This window comes from Caretta caretta, chromosome 10 (genome assembly GCF_965140235.1).
Source record: "Caretta caretta isolate rCarCar2 chromosome 10, rCarCar1.hap1, whole genome shotgun sequence".
In the NCBI taxonomy this organism is placed as follows: domain Eukaryota; kingdom Metazoa; phylum Chordata; order Testudines; family Cheloniidae; genus Caretta; species Caretta caretta.
The window spans coordinates 35,586,893-35,605,510 of NC_134215.1; the positions used below are offsets into that span (position 1 = coordinate 35,586,893).

General features: G+C 49.2%; 1 protein-coding gene across 6 annotated transcripts in view; it reads left to right on the plus strand.

Moving 5' to 3' along the window:
• CAPN15 (calpain 15) overlaps nucleotides 1-18,618 on the plus strand; it is a 95,704-nt gene that overhangs the window by 15,249 nt on the left and 61,837 nt on the right. The window contains exons 1-2 of one of the 6 annotated variants that reach the window (XM_075132878.1): nucleotides 4,676-5,035; nucleotides 8,693-8,993. The exons of 1 other annotated variant lie outside the window; for it this stretch is intronic. In XM_075132878.1, coding sequence (XP_074988979.1) covers nucleotides 8,818-8,993 — 176 coding nt within the window. In that variant the 5' untranslated portion in view covers nucleotides 4,676-5,035; nucleotides 8,693-8,817. Of the gene's footprint in view, nucleotides 1-3,683; nucleotides 3,910-4,675; nucleotides 5,036-8,692; nucleotides 8,994-16,914; nucleotides 17,114-18,618 lie in introns of those variants that run through there. 4 more of the 6 variants (XM_048866762.2, XM_048866765.2, XM_075132879.1 and 1 more) reach the window with 4 other exon arrangements.

Here is an 18,618-nt window from a genome sequence, read left to right on the forward strand (position 1 = left end):
ACCTGGTTCTTTATTCAGGCCTGCCTGAAAGAGCTGTGTAAACACAGTTTCTTTCGCGTAGTTTTTTGGTGAGTTTTTAGTTGACTTCATTCCTAGTTATTTCCAAACGTTGTAGCATTAAGTGACCGTAAGAGCAGCTGGTTCAGAAGGGGTGCATAGTTTGTAAATGGCAGTCAATACAGAGGATCTCTTCATTTTAGCGTCACTTTCATCTGGCTTTCCCTTGTTATTGCTCTAGCTGCTCCCCCGTTGATGCTGCTGTATGGAAAGATGGTGTCAGAAGCACTCATTGCACTGAATCAGGGAGATCTGATAAAGCGGGTCGAGTGAGGAGACAGTGCCTGGTTCTTACTCATGTTTATCTCTAGCTGTGAATGTCCAATAACAACAATCCTACCCTGCACAGGCTGGCACAGCCTCAGACGGGAGGATCGGCTCTTGACCAATCAACACTCAACTGTAGCAGGAAAGAGAAACTGTTTGTTTTCTGGCTGCAGGGGAAATTCAGAGTTAGGATAAATCTGTCTAAAAACAGGAAATTTGTGTGCATGTCATCCAAGAAGCATTATTCTAATGAGAGTCTTGCATGCTTTCCTTTCATGGAATCTTCTTGTTAGACTCCGATGCCTATTAAATATATAGCACATTTGTAGCACACAACATAAAGCTTCCTGCTTATAATGCAACTGTTCTCAATAGGCAGACTGTAAAGGTGAGGCAAACCACTGGGCTGACCGAGATGATAAAGGGTCTATTGCAAGGACTATAAACACAGAGGAGGAAAGGGTTCTGGAAATTTAGACCTGCTCTTAAATGCTTGCAGAGATTGGATGCTGTGGCCTGGCTTGTCTTTCTCCTCCTCCCCTAGCCACATGAGGCACCTGTTTAAACTACTGCAGTGTTGCTAATGAGACCAGCCATGCCAGCTCACATGCTATTGTTAACTCTGTGCTCAAAATCTATCCACAATTGGCTAATAAACTGGAAAATATGAGCAGCCCTATTGCACCTCATTGAAGTAATGTTAATTGGCTTAGTAGAGCACCGGGTTTCCACAGTGTTTGTTTTTTGAAATTTGTGTACACTCAGCCCTGCTTAATCTCAGTTGGCTTGCGATCTCAGTGCTTATTCAGATAAAATGAACTTCCTACTCATAAATCAATGACAGAAATAGGTGCTGGGATTAGTTGCCACTTAAAAGGACACAGTCAGCTGCTTTTCCGTAGCTTTTAATTAGGATTTTGATTCCCCTTTCAAATCTGTATAATCCCCTGTCTTGAAGTTTGTTAGGCATGATAGATTTACTGTACTTGATCAGACAGTTGCTCTGTCTAGCCCTGGTGTCCTGCTTCTAGCTGTGGTCACTGCTTTACTTTTCACCATGCTGTAGACAGAAGAGGTGGAAACTTCTTTGACCTTAGCAGCAATGAGTTTGACATGAAGCTGGCTTGAAACTGCTATTCCTATTGCTTGTGACCTTTTTGTATGTGTCATACCCTGATTCCACTCCCTCTGTGTCAATGTTGCAAAGTATTAGGAAGTGGTATTAAATGGAGCTCAAGCCAGCCTGGCTCTTGGCTTCTCCTCCCCCCACGACACCCCGAGATAGTCCAGAAACAAATCCCCCATGATCCCAGGTTATAGGGAGTTCAGATATGGAACTGAGAGATGTGGCTTTATTTAGTGGCATATGTGTAGCTCCTATGATGTTGTTAAAGGGGTGGTTTTAAGTATGTGGCTCTGATAATTGCCATTTAGTGACCCCACATTTGATGTACTCTGTAGAAAGGATCTTTCCTGGTAACGGGAACTTGGGTGCTCTCTTCTTGGCACATCACCACCCGTAATAGACTCTGCAGGGAAAATTTTACCCTCCTTTACAGCTCTCTACAAGACATATTTATCTGGCCCCCATTACTGTATTATCTGAGCACCTCAAAATCTTTACTGTATTTATCCTTGCCCTGCCTCCCAGGGATGTTGCAGTTCTGTTGTCAGCTTCTCTGTGCCTTAATTCCCCCTCTAAGTGACTTGCCAAGAGCATACATGGAATTTGTGGCAGAGCACGGAATTGAACTTTGGTCTCTGAAGTCCTAGGCTGGTATTCTAGCCATGAGGCCATCCTGCTCACAACCCTATTGATGTCCCAGAGGTTGTACAGGCTGTGAGGGGGTTTGCACAACTTTGTAACTGATCAGAAACTATCAACAGCATTCAGAGTAGCAGCCGTGTTAGTCTGTATCCGCAAAAAGAAAAGGAGTACTTGTGGCACCTTAGAGACTAACAAATTTATTTGAGCATAAGCTTTCGTGAGCTACAGCTCACTTCATTGGATGCATGATACAGCATTGTTTACTGATGCACAGTGAGCTGGAGTCTGTCCTTTCCCTAGCTGTGCTGGCTCTGCAGGGTTAACTGGTGGAAACGGCAGTGAAAACTTTGTTTTTTGTCACCAAGGCAGCAGTTACATGCAGGGCGTTGACTGTACAAGGAAGTGTCAATTTCTACCTGGCCACTTTTCAATTGAACCGCCCTTAAGCTGCTGCAGCTGCCAGCAGGGAAGCCTATGCGGCTACCTATTGTACCACAGGACCATTCAGACCGGTGCCTGCATGCTGTCATGGCCATGAAGTCTCAGGGCCTTATTTCAGCCTCAAAATATAGGGAGGAGAGGGTTGAAGGTGGTGGCGTTTTGTTGCTTAAACAGTTTCCTGCCATCCTAGGGAGGCTGTTTGCTTTCCCAGTCCAGCAGCTGTGACTCCCTAAAGGCATCTGAGGATGGAAAGGAACGTAGTTGTTTCCCCTCCCCCAGTGTAGCTTCTTATTGAAGTCCTATCCACATCCTCTGGAAACCCACACTGCTTCGAACCCCTATGGCATCTTTCAGCCCTGGCCCAATGGAGCCAAACGCCTACTTATTTTATTTACATTTCCCCCTTCCCATCACTCCTCTACGCACAAAATAGACACCCATGCACATATACATCACATGCCTCTGTAACATGTACTTGATCGCTGTGTGTGACCCTCCCCTTACCGTTATGATCCTCTTACACTAACACATACGCATTGTGTTACTCTTACACAGTCATACAACACCCCTTACACATACACCCCCTGTAGCTATACACTGGGTGACTCCATTACATAAACACTCTTGTGTAGCTATGCACAGCCTTACATACACATTACTATGACCCCCTTATATGCACACCCCCAGTAGCTTACACCCATCACTCTAAAACCCCTTACCCACACATCCTGTAACTATATACACATCAGTGTGTGACGCCCCCCTCCCCCTTACAGCATACCCAGGAGCAGATTTACCATGAAACAAACTGTGTGGTGGCATGGGGGCCCCCAACAACAGCCCTCCCCCCCAAAAATGCAGGAAAAATATCTGACAAACTGCCCTCAAATCCCAGCTGGTGACGCAGCAGGGCTCAGGCAGGCTGTCTGCATGCCGTGGCTGCTGGCTCCACGCCGCTCCTGGAAGCGGCCAGCTGCTGCCATGTCTGTGCGCCCCTGGTGGGGGGGAGGAGGAGGAGGCGGCTCCATGCACTGCCTTGGCCCTGGGCAGCGCATGGAGACTCGCTGCCTCCCTCCCCCCAAGGGGTGCACAGAGATGTGCCAGCAGCAGGGCTAAGGCGGCTCCCTGCCCCCTCTGCCTCCCTCCCTCTGCACCGCTTTGCTCCCGGAAGCGGCCAGAATGACCTATGGTCCCTGGGGTGTGTTTGTTTGTCCGTGCGCTGCCCCGCCCTGAGTGCCGACTCCACAGCTCCCATTGGCTGGGAGCTGCGGGGCAGCGCCTGCGGGCAGCGGCATGTGGAGACTCCCCCTCCGTGCCTAGGAGCTGCTGCTGGAGGGCTGTGGGTGCCAGTTGCTTTGGGAGCCATGCCACCTGAGGTAAGTGCTGCCACTCCCAACCCTGTGCCCCAGCCCAGAGCCTGCATCCTTTCCCCACTCAAGGTACCTCACTTTATTTTATTTCTCATTACTTATAATAGAGGAGGAGGATGAAGGAGGGAAAATGGTGTGTGTGTGTGTGTGGGGGGGGAGAGAGATGAGAGAATTGGCTAGGTCCCCAAAAATGAAGCGGCACACAGGGCCCCCCTAACTCTAAGTCTGTCACTGAGCATACCCCCAGGAGCTGTGCGCTCCCTTACACCCATCACTGTGTGACGCTACATCTTGCAGGCGCGAAATACACCCCCTCGCTGCCCCCCTGGCATCGCGCTTTGTTTCCAAGGTGGTGCGCAGCTGGCCCTGGGGCTGGAAGCATCTGCTCCGGCTTGGGAACCGCAGTGCGAGCTGTGAGCCATTCGGACCCTGGGCTCAGCCTGCGAGCACAGCGTTGTGGGGCCAGCCCTGCGCTCTCCCGTTTCCTCCTGGCGGGTAGCGAGTCCCTTGCGCCGCGTGTCCGGCGCTGCACGCTGCTCTTCCCAGGAGAGGGGTAGACGGCCGGGGGGATCTCCCGTGCGAGGCGAGGTGGCCGGGCAGTTGCAGCTGCTATCCTAGGGCACTGCCAGAGGCTCCACCTCCTCCAGCCGGCACACAGTTTGTGGGGAAGAGGGTGCCCCCCCGCCTCCCTGCGCCCCCCGGGGGCTCGGAGCGGCTGCAGCCGAAAGGCGGGTGAGCGGAGCGACCCCACCCCGGGCTGGGCAGCGGCGGGAGCGAGCGAGGCGGGGTCGGTGCGGACCGCGCTGGGCTGTTGCGTTGCCCCGGGCGCGCTGTCTCCCTAGCGGGGCAGGAGCTCAGCGCGCCCACTCGTCGCTGGGAGCCCCGGAACGCTACCAGCCGCCCACCGGTAGCTCCGGAGTCCGCTTCGCTTTCCTTCCCGGGAGCCGGCGTGCCGACCCGAGCCACTTGTGTGAGCGAGAAGCGGAGCCTCGTGCACGCCTGGTCGGGATCGGCTTCGCAGCGGCGTGACCCCTGGAGCTGGCATTGCTGCAGCGATCCCGCCGCCTGCTGCTCTGGGCTGGCCGGAGAGTGCCCTTCATGGGAGAGCTTCACCCCTCGGTCCTCCCGCGCTGTGAGTGCCTGCCTGCCGGCTGGCTGGCTCACTTCTTCTGGAGGCTGCTGCTGGTGGCTTTGGGGAGGGATGTGTGAGCGAGGGGTGGTAAGTGGGTGATAGAGGGTATGTGAGGGAGTGGTGGTAGGGGTAATTTACTTCCAAAAATCAAATCAGTTTGTTTTGAAAACAGTATTTCCGGAGCAATTAACTGTACCACTCCATACCTAGTCATTACTGCACTTTAAAACCCACAAAGAAAACACATAGGTGCTTAACTATTATTCATTTCTACTAGCTAACCCCCCACCCCATTCTTCCTTGTGTTGCCCCTGTGTCCTGGAGCAAATGAAATCGATACAAGTACAAATAAGATCAATAGAAGAAGTGCCTTCTTCACTAGGAGGAAAAATCTGCTGTCCCCCAGCTCCAGATGTCCAGGAATTTCCTAACTAGGGAGTGGAAGCCTCTGTTTGTTTTCTCCCCTCCACCTGTGTGAAGTTTTCTGTGGCTTGCTGTATCACTTGCTAAATATATTTAACACACATTATTTACCCTTCTGTGTGCCCTCTCCACCTTTGGAGTTTTACAAATCACTGAATGCGAGATCCTTAATATTCAGCACTTATATTGCACTTTACCTGTTTTCACACTGCTGCAAAGAATTAACTAATCATGGCTAAATACCCATGTGAAGTAGCATGTAATTATTAGAACTTGCATTCATTTTTAAAAAACACCACTTATTTTTCTGAAGGGCAAATGGTGGGTTGGATTATTAAGCCATTCCCTGACCACCACTGTTCTAGACATGGGAGCCGGCATGAGTTCTGCATAAAGTTGAAATGAGGAGGCATCCAATGCTGACACTATGATCCTGCTCTTGCTTGTTTGCAAACTGGATCTCACATTTTTTTAACAACAGGGTTTCCTGTTGGTTAAAGGGAGGGCCATTCTTAGTGCTGAGGGGTCCAGCCCAAGATGAGGTATTTAATGCTTTGCCCAAAGCAATCCGATTTCACAGTGCTGACAGAAAAGTAGCCCAAATAGCGTTAGAGACAGCTCCAGCTTAGCTAGGTTATCCTGACCCTATATATAGATCTCTTCCTTCACCCAACTCCACCCACCACAGAGGTTTACTGAGTAGTATTAAACCAGGATTCCATCATCTCTGTTTCCCAAAATACATTTGTATTCAGGGTGGCTGATCAGACTTCCTGTAACAGACCTGGAGGGGCAGGGGAGGAGGAATGGGACAGGGCAGCAGTAATATGCTGGATGCCAGCTGCTTGCATCATTGCTAACTTGTCTTCCACCTAGCAGAGTCTGGGGAGTTAAAACTTGCATGTCCCTGAGGCTTTCTCTTATAGAAGGGGGAAGAGGAGTGGCGTGGCCTTTTCAACTTGGGTGAGTTGCTGAGGAAATGGTTTCAAATGAGACTGTTGAGTTGCTTTATTTGGTTGTGCAACTCTGTGCTCAGAAAGATTTTTAATGTTAGATTTCCTTCCCATCCTTTGCTTGTGTTTTAATTTGGTGAATCATTAGTGTCTGCATTTTTCTGATCTCAATTTCCCTCTTGCCTGTTAAAATTTGAATCCTGGAGGGGAAAAAAGTTTCAGCCTACCAGCCCTGTAGGTCATGTGCCAAACATTCTCTGTCCCTTCAGCTGTTTAGCTAAAGTGGCTGCTGGAACATATAGGAGAGTAGCACTGTTGAAGTTATCAACAGCTGAGGCAGATGCAAAACAGACCATGTCTCAAATCTGACCTACCTTTAAAATTATACTAATCTTAGGAGAAATGTCCTCTGGATGTTAAGTATCTTTCTTTGTTTTTTATTCCACCTCCCCCCACCCCCTGGAGGGAAAATATAACTTCTTACAACTTAACTACTCAGATGGCAGTTATTGAAGGAAAAAAAAAGGGACCATTTTTGCCAGTCCCCCAATAATCAATGAGTTTCTCGTGTTGGCAGCAATGTACCAGAGCCGTGCTGCCTTTTGGTAATGCAGATGCACAGAATCTGTGCTGGCCAATTAGGGAGACAAAAATCAAGGAAGGGCAAAGAAATAATTATTCTCAGACTTTTTTTTTTCTTTAACCGATCATTACAGACCATAGAGAATAAAGAAGAAACCATTTAAAAGGTGGTTAATAATATCCATTTAATAACTAATGCATTTAGTTTTGGTGCTAAGCTTCTAGCAAAACTGCACCTGTTGCAAGAGCTCCAGTGTTCTGAGGTCTGCTATCCACCGAGACCTTTCTTGATCCCCTGGAACAATCCTGGGAATGAAAAACTGTATTTTACAGTCTTTGTTTCAGTCTTTTATTGTACTAAGCTGCTTCTTCATGAAGGTCTTCCTACAATTCATTCGCCTCTGCAAATCCTGGTGGGTAATTGAATAAGCTCTGCTGTGAAATTTTTCCCCCTCCTTGTTTCTTCTTTTTTACTCTGATAAATGTTCCCTTGATCCTTTTCCTTCTTACACAAATTCAGACTGTAAGATCTTTATTTTTCCTTAAGAAAAGGTGTGTGTCTGTGTGTAATATAATATAGTCTTTGAAGACCAAAGGAGAAAGTAAATGTTCCTATACTTCTATTTTGTGGAAGTTTGATGCAGTAAATTGTGAAAATTGGAAGAACAAGAAAGAAGAAGGGCTGCCCCTTTTTGTTGTTGAATGTTTGTTAGAAATCTAGTCTACCTGGAAGGGTGTAAATGTTTCACATTTTATTCCACTATGCAAAAAATGGTTGAGGAAAATTTACCAGCCTAGGCACAAAATCTGCTTGCCATCCCTTTTAGTATGATGATGCTGAAAAAAAGGAATGAAACTTTATTCCTTTAAAAAAAAACCCAAAAAACACCTCCTTGTCCTAGACCAGGGGTTCTCAAACTAGGGGTCAGGACCCCTCAGGGGGTCACAAGGCTATTACATGGGGGGTTGCGAGCTGCCAGGCTCCACCCCAAACCCCGCTTTGCCTCCAGCATTTATAATGGTGTTAAATATATTAAAAATGTGTTTTTAATTTATAAAGGGGAGTCGCACTCAGAGGCTTGCTGTGTGAAAGGGGTCACCAGTAAAAAAATTTTGAGAACCGCTTCTCTAGACAAACAGACAAGTCCTACTTTTCAGGGTTGACTTAATTGGCTTGTCAGATTTTCAGAGTTTGGGGCCTTCAGAAACCCTTTCTGTGCTAGTCGTTCCCAAGAGCTGGTGCTTCAGGTGTTGTGATTGGGACTCTACGGTTTATCCTTAGATTCCTTTATCTTAATGACAGTCCTCTGTGCTTGGCTCTGCTCGGTTGTCTTACACCAACTGCGCTTCCTGGTGGGTTGGGAACAGTAGAGTAGGCGTCCACAGGCATTGTCAATCACACCCAAAGTACAGCTGGGTGTGGTATAGCTGCCCCCCAAATTTAGGGAGCTAGGAGTCTAGGGTATTTAGCCAAAGGAAGCCTTTATGAAACCACCCTGCGTCTCCCACCTCCAGATTGGGATGGACTGTCCTGTTAAAACAAAACCTCCCCATCCCCAATAAACTCTGGAACTGTCTTGTTCAGAGAGTTCATTAGCAGGTTTTGGGAATCCCAGTGGTGGTGATCTATATCATACCTTGTTTCTTTCTCTTCCTTTCCTTTCCTTTCCTTTTTTTTTTTTTCCCTTCTTTTGATCAGAACCGACCTCCCTTTCTACAGTGTTGGGATCTTTACGCCAGTCCATGCCGCAACACCTCGCCCCTTTCCACTGGCTCGGACCTAACCTAGGATAAATCTTGGCGTGATCTGGGTAGGGGGGAACCATGGGGAGCTCTGCCTCATCGCTGGCCGCAGAGACGGAGTCGGACCATGGCTTCACTAGCCCACCCTACCCGGGGCACCCGGTTGCGAGCTGGTATAGGAGTAGCCACAGTGGCCCTGTTTGGGAAAGTGCCCTTATAACACGGCAGCATCAGCACTTACAGCACCGGGCACGAAGGTAAGAAAGAGGGGAAGGAGCCTGATTGCATACCTCTCAGCTGTGCCCTGAACCCAGGACAGTAATTTGGGGCTAAATTACCTTCTGCCCTGCTTGGCCCTGGTGCTGAGTTAGCTTTACTGAGGCCAGATCTTGGTCCAGTTGAAATCTGGGGCCAAATTCCTGTTGACATCAGTAGGGCCAGGCTGGGTCCTTTTTAAAGAGCAGCTGATGTCTCAAGGAAAACCTTGTGCATGTCTATCCCAAATTTCCCTGCTCCTTTTAATTGCAAAGCTGCCTTCATGAGAACGGGCTCTCGATTCCTTTAAGCATTGGCCCTGGTCCTGCTGCGTATGGCCCCTCTTCTTACTTGTGACTTCCCAACTGGTTGCTATAGAAGTGATGACGGTATCACAAATGGAGGATTATGACTCCAGGTTGGTGGGGATAAGCAGCAAGAGTCCATGAACTCCTAAGAGCAAGATATGGTGTTTTTGTGCTTCTGCCCTTGGCAAGAAATAACAAGAGGAAAATAAAAATCAGACACCAAAAACCAAACCGGCCTCAGAGACAATTACCTCCGAGGGGAACTTGTCCCACATCACCAATCCCCCCAGCTCCAGCGAGATCTGCAGATCAAACTGCAGCTGCAGCTGAATCACTATACGTCCCACTATCTTTTCTCCCCGTGAGCTGCTTGCAATTAAGATTTTTCCTCCTATTAGGTGGCTGGTGTCCTATATTTAGTCTCTTGCAGGTTGAGAGGTATGTTGAAAGCATCTAACAGTGTGCTGCCCGGGGATCCTTGGCTATAAAGGCTGCTGTGTTTTGTGCTAATAATATTTGAGCCTCTGATTAACGCTTGCTTTTTATAGCTTCTTGGCTTGTAGGGTGACTGTACCAGCCTGAGTCTGTATAGAGACTGTAGGAGTAGCAGCTTGCTTCCAAGCGTCTCTGAGCTGTTCTGGCTTCACTCTGAAAGTGTTTGCTGTGATGACAGTGTTTGTGTATGTCGTGTACCTGTCTTTTGCCCACTGCTGTAAACCCCAGTGAGTTTTTTTTGCCCTGCTTCGTGACATCTGGGTCTTGCTGGCACAGACACGGGGAGACCCTGGGGCGAACGATTTCATGCTGTGCTCCTTCGCAGCTTTGCCTTGGGTTTCCTATAAGCTGGCAACTGTGTAATTTAATCATTTGTTACCTTTGCTCTCAGCCATGTGACCAGATTCCCAGCAGTGCTCCAGGGGGCTTTAAAAAGGCCATGTCATGTAGTCTGTGCCATTATAGCTGTGCCACCAGCCTCTGGGGATGGCCTCTTGTTAGCTTGTTTAGATTTCAAGTGTGTACCTTCTATGTCTGTGCAACAGTTGTTCTTCTCCCAGTTTAAATGCTTGCTTCTCATCTATACTGCATATCAGGGTTCTGAAACTGAATTTCCAAACCTCTCACAGGGGAGAGAAACAATGGCACAAACAACCGTTCATCCTCCGGCTGAAACTTCTGAGCGGCATATGCTGGAGAGGCAGGAGCCAGGGTCCGCCGGGCTGAGCCGGTCTGCAGCTCGTGGGCCTGCGTGATACGAAAAGGCAATGTGTGCTACTCTTGTAGAAGATCTGACTGATCTAATTCAGTGCAGCATTTGATTCATATTTTTGAGGACTTGAGAACCGGTGTGGTGAGGTGGTGCATTGTGGGATACTGGAGCATGGATGTAAATTTCCTAACTGGTCAGCCTCCATGGTGGAAAAGGTGTGATGGATGTGGTGCTCAAGAGGAGGAACAACTGGTTTCCAAGAGATAAAGCCGGTGTCTTGTTAGGGGAGCTGTATGAGAGCTGTGTGTTTCCCACTAGAGCAGGAGTAAAGAAATAGCCCCCTTCCCCCACCACCAAAAAAAAAAAAAAAAAAAAGGTAGACTGTGGCTCTAGCAGGCAGGAAGATCTCCAGTTGTGATCCACCAAGGAGTTCTTGCGTGGGAAGAATTTGCTTTTAGGCAGCAGTTCCAGGGCTAGGTTCAGAAGCCCCAATGAAATTAGACAGTCTTTCAATCCATACATCAAAGTACCCACAGTTCCCATCTCGAGGCCTGTGGAACAACGATATTGAGCAAAGGCAGCTAATCTGTATCCAGAGCAGGGTGGATGAATACACTCTTCTAATAAATAAATAAATAAATAAACCAAACCCGAGCAGACGGCGTCGGCTCTTGCCTTTGAATGTCCTATCCCCTGGAGCCCAGCAGAGCAGGAAGGAAGTACAGTACTGCACAGTCAATCTGAGGCTGGAGTGAAGTTCTAGGATTGACTTGATTTTGCCTGCTGATTTCCTGCCTGGGTACAGCCAGCTTCTGAGCTAATAATACATTGGTCTATGTAGTCCAGCGCAGAGCAAAGGACTCTAGCTGCCTTGTGTAATCTGAATGAACACTGATCTGTTTACTCAAAGAAAATTGCTTGGTAGGTGGTGATTGTGAGTAAGGTGTGGGGGAGAGCAGAGACTTGCAGTGTGGTGGGGAGGGAGGAAAAGGTGCCTTCGCCCTTTAGGGGTTTATAGGCTGGAATGAGGCAGGCACTGTGTTTAAAGATGCTGATACTGCAGACTGGGTAGGCCTCATGTTTGGCATTCCTCTTATGCTCAAGACAGAAGGACCTGAAGGAAAGAAAAGGGTGGCCCAGTGGTTAGAGCGCTGGCTTAGAAGGTGTGAGAAAGCCCTGCTCTGCGTAAGTTTCCTGTGTGATGTTGGGCAAATCAGTTAGCCTCTGGGCCTCAGTTCCCCATCATGGAGAGGGGGTAACAGTGCTGCCCTGCCTCCCTGGGAGTTGTGAGGCTGTGTATTGCTAAAGCTAGCGAGGTGCTGTGGTGCTGGGAGCTACCTAAGTGCCTTCTATAGAGTTGGAACCCCTGGGGTTTGAGGTTATTGTTCTGTTGTTGAAATCTCTGATTAGCTTGGAGTCACCTTTGCCTGTGATTTCATCACATCTTGGAAGCTAAATGGAGCTAGGCCGAGTCAGTCTTTGGGTGACAGTTTTCTATGGATCATTTAGGTGCTGGTATTGGTGGCTCGTTAGGGTGCAGTCTTCCATCAGTATTGAACTAGGGTTGGTCTTAGAGGGCTCCGGACTGTCTTTGCAGTGAGACTTAAGAGAGGTTGTGGTTGCTTGTCATGAATTCTCATGGCATTTTTCACAAAGAGAGGTAAAAAAAATTCTTGCTCAATTCAAACTTGAGTAATTGCATTCTGCCTCTCTGAATTCCCCCCTGTAATTGCAGACTGATATGGTACCTGCTGTACTAATCTGTTGCGTTGCTATGTGCTGTTAAATAGCTGATGTGTTATACCCCAGAGATGACTGTATTTTAGTGGTTTACTGGTGGCTCCTGTGTGTAGACACCTCATGAAGCAGTTTGGACGGATTTCGCTGTGAAAATGCATTTAATTTAACACTGAAAATTTCTTTTAGTCACCTATGTTACCAATCTTCCTCTTTTGAGGAAGGTTGTGGTGAGACAACTCCCAGTTGAATCTGTTTTTTTCTGGTCCCCTCGACTGCAGCCAGTTTTGTTCTAGCCCATAGCCCCCAGGGCTCTGTGAAAAGCTGGAGCGGAATTCTGCAGCACAGTCTCTTGACTTTTCCAAGCACTGTAGAAATTCTAAAAATTCTGCTGCAGCATCAAATACATTTTTAAAAGGCTTTTACTGAATTAAATATTGGTGGGCCCCAATCACTGTAGGGAGCAGAGCATGACTTCTACTGAATTTTTGGCTCAAAAGACAGTAGTAGTCAGACCACCACCCTTGCAAGGGAGGTGGTATTCTCTCCATTTTACAGATGGGGAAACTGAGGCACAGAAGTGGGGGTGGTGGGGGAAAGTGATTTATCCACAGACTGGGTGTGCCAAAGCCAGGATTAAAATACAGGAGCACTCCTGCGCTTCATCCACTAGACAACACCTCCCCTCCTTATGGCCAGTGATCATGCTGGCTGCTTGGCAAGGAGCTGGCTTAGCTGTTGTTAGTTGGCTGAGAGACAGCGACCTCTGGTCCTGCCAGCAGCGGCTTGGGCAGTGCTGTCACCTACAGCCACAAGCTGCTTCGGGGTTCTCTCCAGTCCTGCAGAGATCAGCATGGTCATCACCAAATCTGGAGCAGCCACAGTGGCCTGGGTAGCATTGAACAATTGGCTCTCCTGGGTGGGGTTCTGCAGGCTCTGTGCTTTTGCCCTTGCTGCTCAGCATGCCTACAAGGCCATTGGGAGTGTTAACAAGTGGTGAAGGATGGCTGTAAACTCTCCAGATTTCTTAATTTGCACATGGTGCCGTTAGCTGATCATTGATCTCAGCGGTGTTCTGCATATTAACCGGGGGAAGGCAGCCAAATCTCTGGTCCTCTCCCATCCTCTGGTGTCCCAGCACATCTCCATGCACTGGGTTACTGGGTGGTTTTATTTAGGGAGATTAGCAGAATTTATATTGGTCATTATTGAAGCTGGTGGGCTGTACCTGCACATGTGTGTCACCCGAGGTGGAGGTTTGGGGGCTGGAACTTTAGAGATGTAAATGGCTTTACCCCGAAAGGGCGCTGGGAGGGTTGGCTGGTCACACTATTCACACTTTACATTTGAGGCAGAGAGGGGAAGTGACTTTTCCAAAGTCACAGAAAGGAGTTAGGGCTTGGCTACACTTGCACGTTACACTGCAATAAAGCCTCCTAGAGTGCTCTACCTTACTCCCTGTCCACACTGGCAAGGCACGTACAGCGCTCTAACTCCCTGGCTGGAGCGCTCCTTATACTCCACCTCCACCAGAGGATTAACGGCTATTGTGTACTGGGTGAGACCTGCAGGTCCAGTGTACACGAGAATTTACGTTACAGCGCTCCGATTGACCTCTGGAAACGTCCCATAATCCCATTAACTGAAGTGGCCTCTCTTGTCTTTTTTCAGAGTAACAGCTGTGTTAGTCTGTATTCCCAAAAAGAAAAGGAGTACTTGTGGCACCTTAGGGACTAACCAATTTATGCTCAAATAAATTGGTTAGTCTCTAAGGTGCCACAAGTACTCCTTCTCTTGTCTTTGTTGTGAACTTGGGAGGAATGTGGAATTGGCCCTTTCAAAGCTCCATGTAAAAAACCAAACAGCTAATGTTTGCTTTGAGTGAGTGAGAGAGAGAGTGGCGTGGGAAGGAGGGGGTCTGTACTTACAAGTCAGTGTGCTGACACACTCTCAGCCCCCCCAAAACCCACTCCCCCCCCACATACACACAACACACTCCACCCCACCCCCTCCCCATTTGAAAAGCACATTGCAGCCACTTGAATGCTGGGATAGCTGCCCATAATGCACTGCTCCCAATGCTGCTGTAGATGTGGCCACGCCAGTGCGCTTTCAGCTCTCAGTGTGGACAGACTGGAGCGCTTTCCCTGGTGTGCTCTCCGAAGGCTGGTTTAGCCCAAAGCGCTCTACAGCTGCAAGTGTAGACAAGCGATTAGTGGCAGAGTCTGGGTCAGTCTTACGAGTTTCCTGGCTTCCATCCCATTTGCTCAGACCTTGAGCCATGTCTCTGTGTAGGTAAAAATGATACGATCACTAGTTTGGGACATTTCTCCAGGTCTTGTGTAAATAAGCTTATATGGGAAATTTGGCTCTAACCGATGTTTTTGTAGGGGAATTTTTGTGTGGAGTTATGAGGATCTATTAGTCTCTCTAGCAGCCCAGTGGATTCTGGCCTGACTCAAACAGAGCCAAATACCTCATTCCCAGAGGCTACAACTGCCTACTGGGTGGCTCATGTTTTTTGAGAGCTCCCTCACCTCAGTTCTACATGGAGCAGGGTTAGACCTGCCAGAAACTTTTTATTATTTTCCCTCTACTCTTTACCTCCCTAAACTCCCCTCTTCTCATCTCATTCTCTGAGCCATTTAATTTGAACAGCACAAACCAGGGACTGTGCTGTGAGGTGGGAGGTTCAGTTAGGGATGTCAGGGGTATATTTCCAGAGCTTCTGGATTTGAGTGGAGCCACTTCTGTGCAGCACCAGCCAAAACCGGCTTGTGCGCATGGGGATTCTGGAATTGGCGAACTGCTTCCAGGTCTCTCAGACTGGGCTCAAAGAGGCCCCGAGCTAAGATGCGGCTGGAGAAGACCTGGCTCTGGTTTGACTCATGATGTGTCTGAGTTGCAGCAGATTATGCTGCTTGTTTCCATGTGTGGAGCAGGGAAGAGAGACCCTGTCTCCCAAACCGTAATGGTACAGACATGGCCTGCGTGTCTCTGGACACCCTTCCTGCTCATGCTAGACATGGGGCCAGGGTCTTCACTTCTTCTCTGCTTCCCTCTGGGCTGTCATCTGGCTGGGATCCGTCTGTAATGCCAGTACTGGGACACCCCCCCACAGCAGCGGGGTGCTATGTTAGTAGTGAGATGGGCACGTCTGGCTTAGCTCTGTGCGCTTCGCTGTTATTCCCTCTGGGAATCACCATGGTGTTGAACTTCAGCTGGGACTTGGTGGAGTAAGAGTGTTGCTCGTTGCCACGGATACCATCTAGCTGGGAATGCTGGGTTGTAACTCTCTGTGTGCCAGGTCTCTCTGAAACACATGGTGCTTGGGGTGATATCTTGGCTTCCTTGTGGCCCCCCAGCTGCTCCTGAGACATCCCCAGCCTTTCAGTCGCACCTGTATGTTTAGCACACAGGCAGCTTGACCCGGGCATTAGTCTGCAAAGCCTCTCGGTTGTTTAAATTGTTGCTATTTTGAACATGTTGCTCTGGAGCTGTGGAGAGCTCGGAGGACATACTTGGGGGGTGGGGCAGGGTTGTGGAGTCCATGCATGTGCACCATAGTGCTGGTGACTGGTGGTGGCATGGTAGCTCTGGAGACTGATGTGCTCAGTTTGCCCACAAACAGGTAGCAGCAGCAGCAGCACCAGGACAGGGTTCCCCCTTGTGCTGCCTTCGCAATAAGCCTGGGACAAAAAGGGAGTCTGGTGTCTCTGGCCCTGGTGGGGTGAATTCTGGGAGGGAGGATGCTTGTTCACTGGGGCCTCAACTGAGCCACACGTAGGTCGCTGAACAGCCCTCCAGTGATAATGGAGTTCAGGCCCTACCAACCTGGGCGGGATTCCAAGCCAGGACCTAGAAGTGAAAAGCTATGTATCCTTTTTCCAGGGCAATGGAAGGGTTTTATAACTTTTCTTTCCTGTGGCCCTCCCCAGGAATCTGCATGTGGACTCAGAAAGTGCATGGTAAGGGCCAGCCCAGTGCAAAATCTAATAGCTGCATTTAGAGCCCATGGATTGGATTTCGAAAGCAAATATTGAGACCCTTTGCCTGGGCTCTGGCAGCACAGAGCTCTGCTGTAGTGCAGTAGAGAAAGCACAGCTGGCCTGTGTTTTAAATAGTGTTAATGTCAAGATGCTCACCATTGGTGTAGCAAGAGACCAGTGGCTTTGCCACTTCCTCTAGGTTCTTTCTGCACCCATCGCTGTGATATCTGATATCTGCATGTACACGCAGATCTGTGGCTGTCTCCCAGTCTGCAGACGCCTTGATGGTTTTGCTTTACAGAAGCAGGTTAGCATTTTGTTGTGAATACACTCAGGTCCATGGTCCTGTCCTCATGATCCCTTCCAGAGCGAGTCCAGAGCTGTGGGCTGGTTATCAAGGAAGCAGTCTCCTGTGTGTGTGAAAGCTGCTCTGGCAGCTGGTGGGTCCCCCATGCCACTGGAACTGCTTGCTGTACCCCCTTGGGGAGGGGTCTGGAGACGGGTTTGGAGCATTCTGGATGCATTTCTCCTCATTGATACCTGGACAAAAGTCCTTAGGGACTTGGGGGGCAGGGAAAGGAGAGGGGATTGGCGGGAGGGGGAAGAGCGAGCACTAAAAAAAGAGAGCTCTGTTGAGTCTTCCCTGAACAGCTCTGTTAGTTTCACTGCAAACTCCTCTGCTGCCTGAAAGGAAACAGGTTTGGAGCGGAAGTGTGGACCAGTATTTCAGGGAAGATCATCCCGAAGGAGCTCTGGGGCCGCCGAGAGACATCGTGCACAGCTGCCTCTCAGAAGTAACTATGGAATTAATATGCTGGCAGCAGAAAGGGGGAACCTGCTGAGCTCCCAGGCACGGTTCAGCCACTTCAAGGAAGGCAAAGGTAGGACGATTCCCCAGAGGTCATGCTAAGGGCTGGGGAAATAAGAGAGCCAATATTGCGCCAGCAGAGTGCTGGGGAATGTCTGCCCCTCTGAGAAACTGGCTGTGTTAACCCTTGCACTCCCACTACAATGTGTCCCAGCAGCCAAGGGTAAGGGTGACCGAATCGCGGGCTTTGAGGTGACAGCTGATCACAGCAGAGGTCAGGCAGGAAGCTTCTTGGATTGTTGGGTGGTTGTTTTTGCTTTGCTTTGAAGCATCAGGTATGGGCCGCTGCAGGAGGCAGGATGCTGGATTTAAGTGTGATCTGGTCTGACCTCACCTACGCTCCTACAGAATGGAAAGTCAGGTCTTGGTTAACAAGATGATTGAGAAGCCAACAGAAGAACATTTAAAAGGTAGTGATTTTTCCCTGCCCCTGAGTCCCTGGGCAGCTCATGGAGTGGGATAGAAGGGCTCTGTCAGAACTGCATTCAACTTATCTCAAGCTTGTTTGCTGTACCTGGGGGAAACAGACTTCTGGGCCATGTCCGTTGCAAGTGGTCCATCTGAATCCAGGGTGAGATGGCCAGTGTGATGGGGAGGGCAACTGTTCTGGGGGTCGGGGCACAACAAGAAAATTGATCAGGACTGGGAGAATGAGGTGTCAGTGCTTTTGGAATGTAAAAGTCCTTGGGCTGTAGATTACATTGTGCATCTGTGCTCTGCTCTGAGTGAGGCCTCGCCGCTGCATTGTTCCAGACCTTCTTCCCTCTAGTGCCTAGCCTTCCCAATAACTGCTAGGGCACCTTCCCCCAGGACTACAGCTGCCCAGTGACCCACTGCAAGCCTCACCAGGCCTCCAGGCACAGTACTAGCAGAGCACAAATAATGCAGCTGGTGAGGACTAGCTAACAGAACATCCCGTCATTCATGCCAGAAATGGTCTCTCTCTGCATCCCTGGGAGTGGAACTGAAGTCGGCAATGACGAGTTATGAAGAAACCAACTGAAGGGGGTGGGGGGGAAGAGCCTGTGTTACAGATGGCTTGTACTAGGTGGAAGCTCTTCTCTGGTATAGCAGGTTATCAAATCCAGCAGCAAAGTGCCTGCAGCCCCCGACTGGAAGGTTACGCACACATTCACTTTGAGATCTGTGTCTTTGCTGGGCGGTTCACCCCAAATCTGTACAGGGTGTGGCCCTGGTGTTTCAGGGTGTACCCTACATGCCTCCTTGCCCTGCCGTTTACCTCCCTCCCACGCCCAGACATACTGACAGAGCTTCACAGAAAGGTACAGCTGTTGGATTGGTGCCAGAACCACGCAAAGTTTGTCCTGTGGAAGGCCAGCCTGACAACCTGTTGGGAGCCCGAGAGCTGCCTCTGCCTTGTGTACAATGGATCAGATTGCAGCCCCCTCATCTTCAGTGCAGTGGGTAAGACCCTGGAGACTACAGCTCCCAGCATGCAGTGCTCAGAGTGGCAGTGCTTGCTGGGCCCTGTAGTTTCCACAGGCGCCCGCCTTTGTT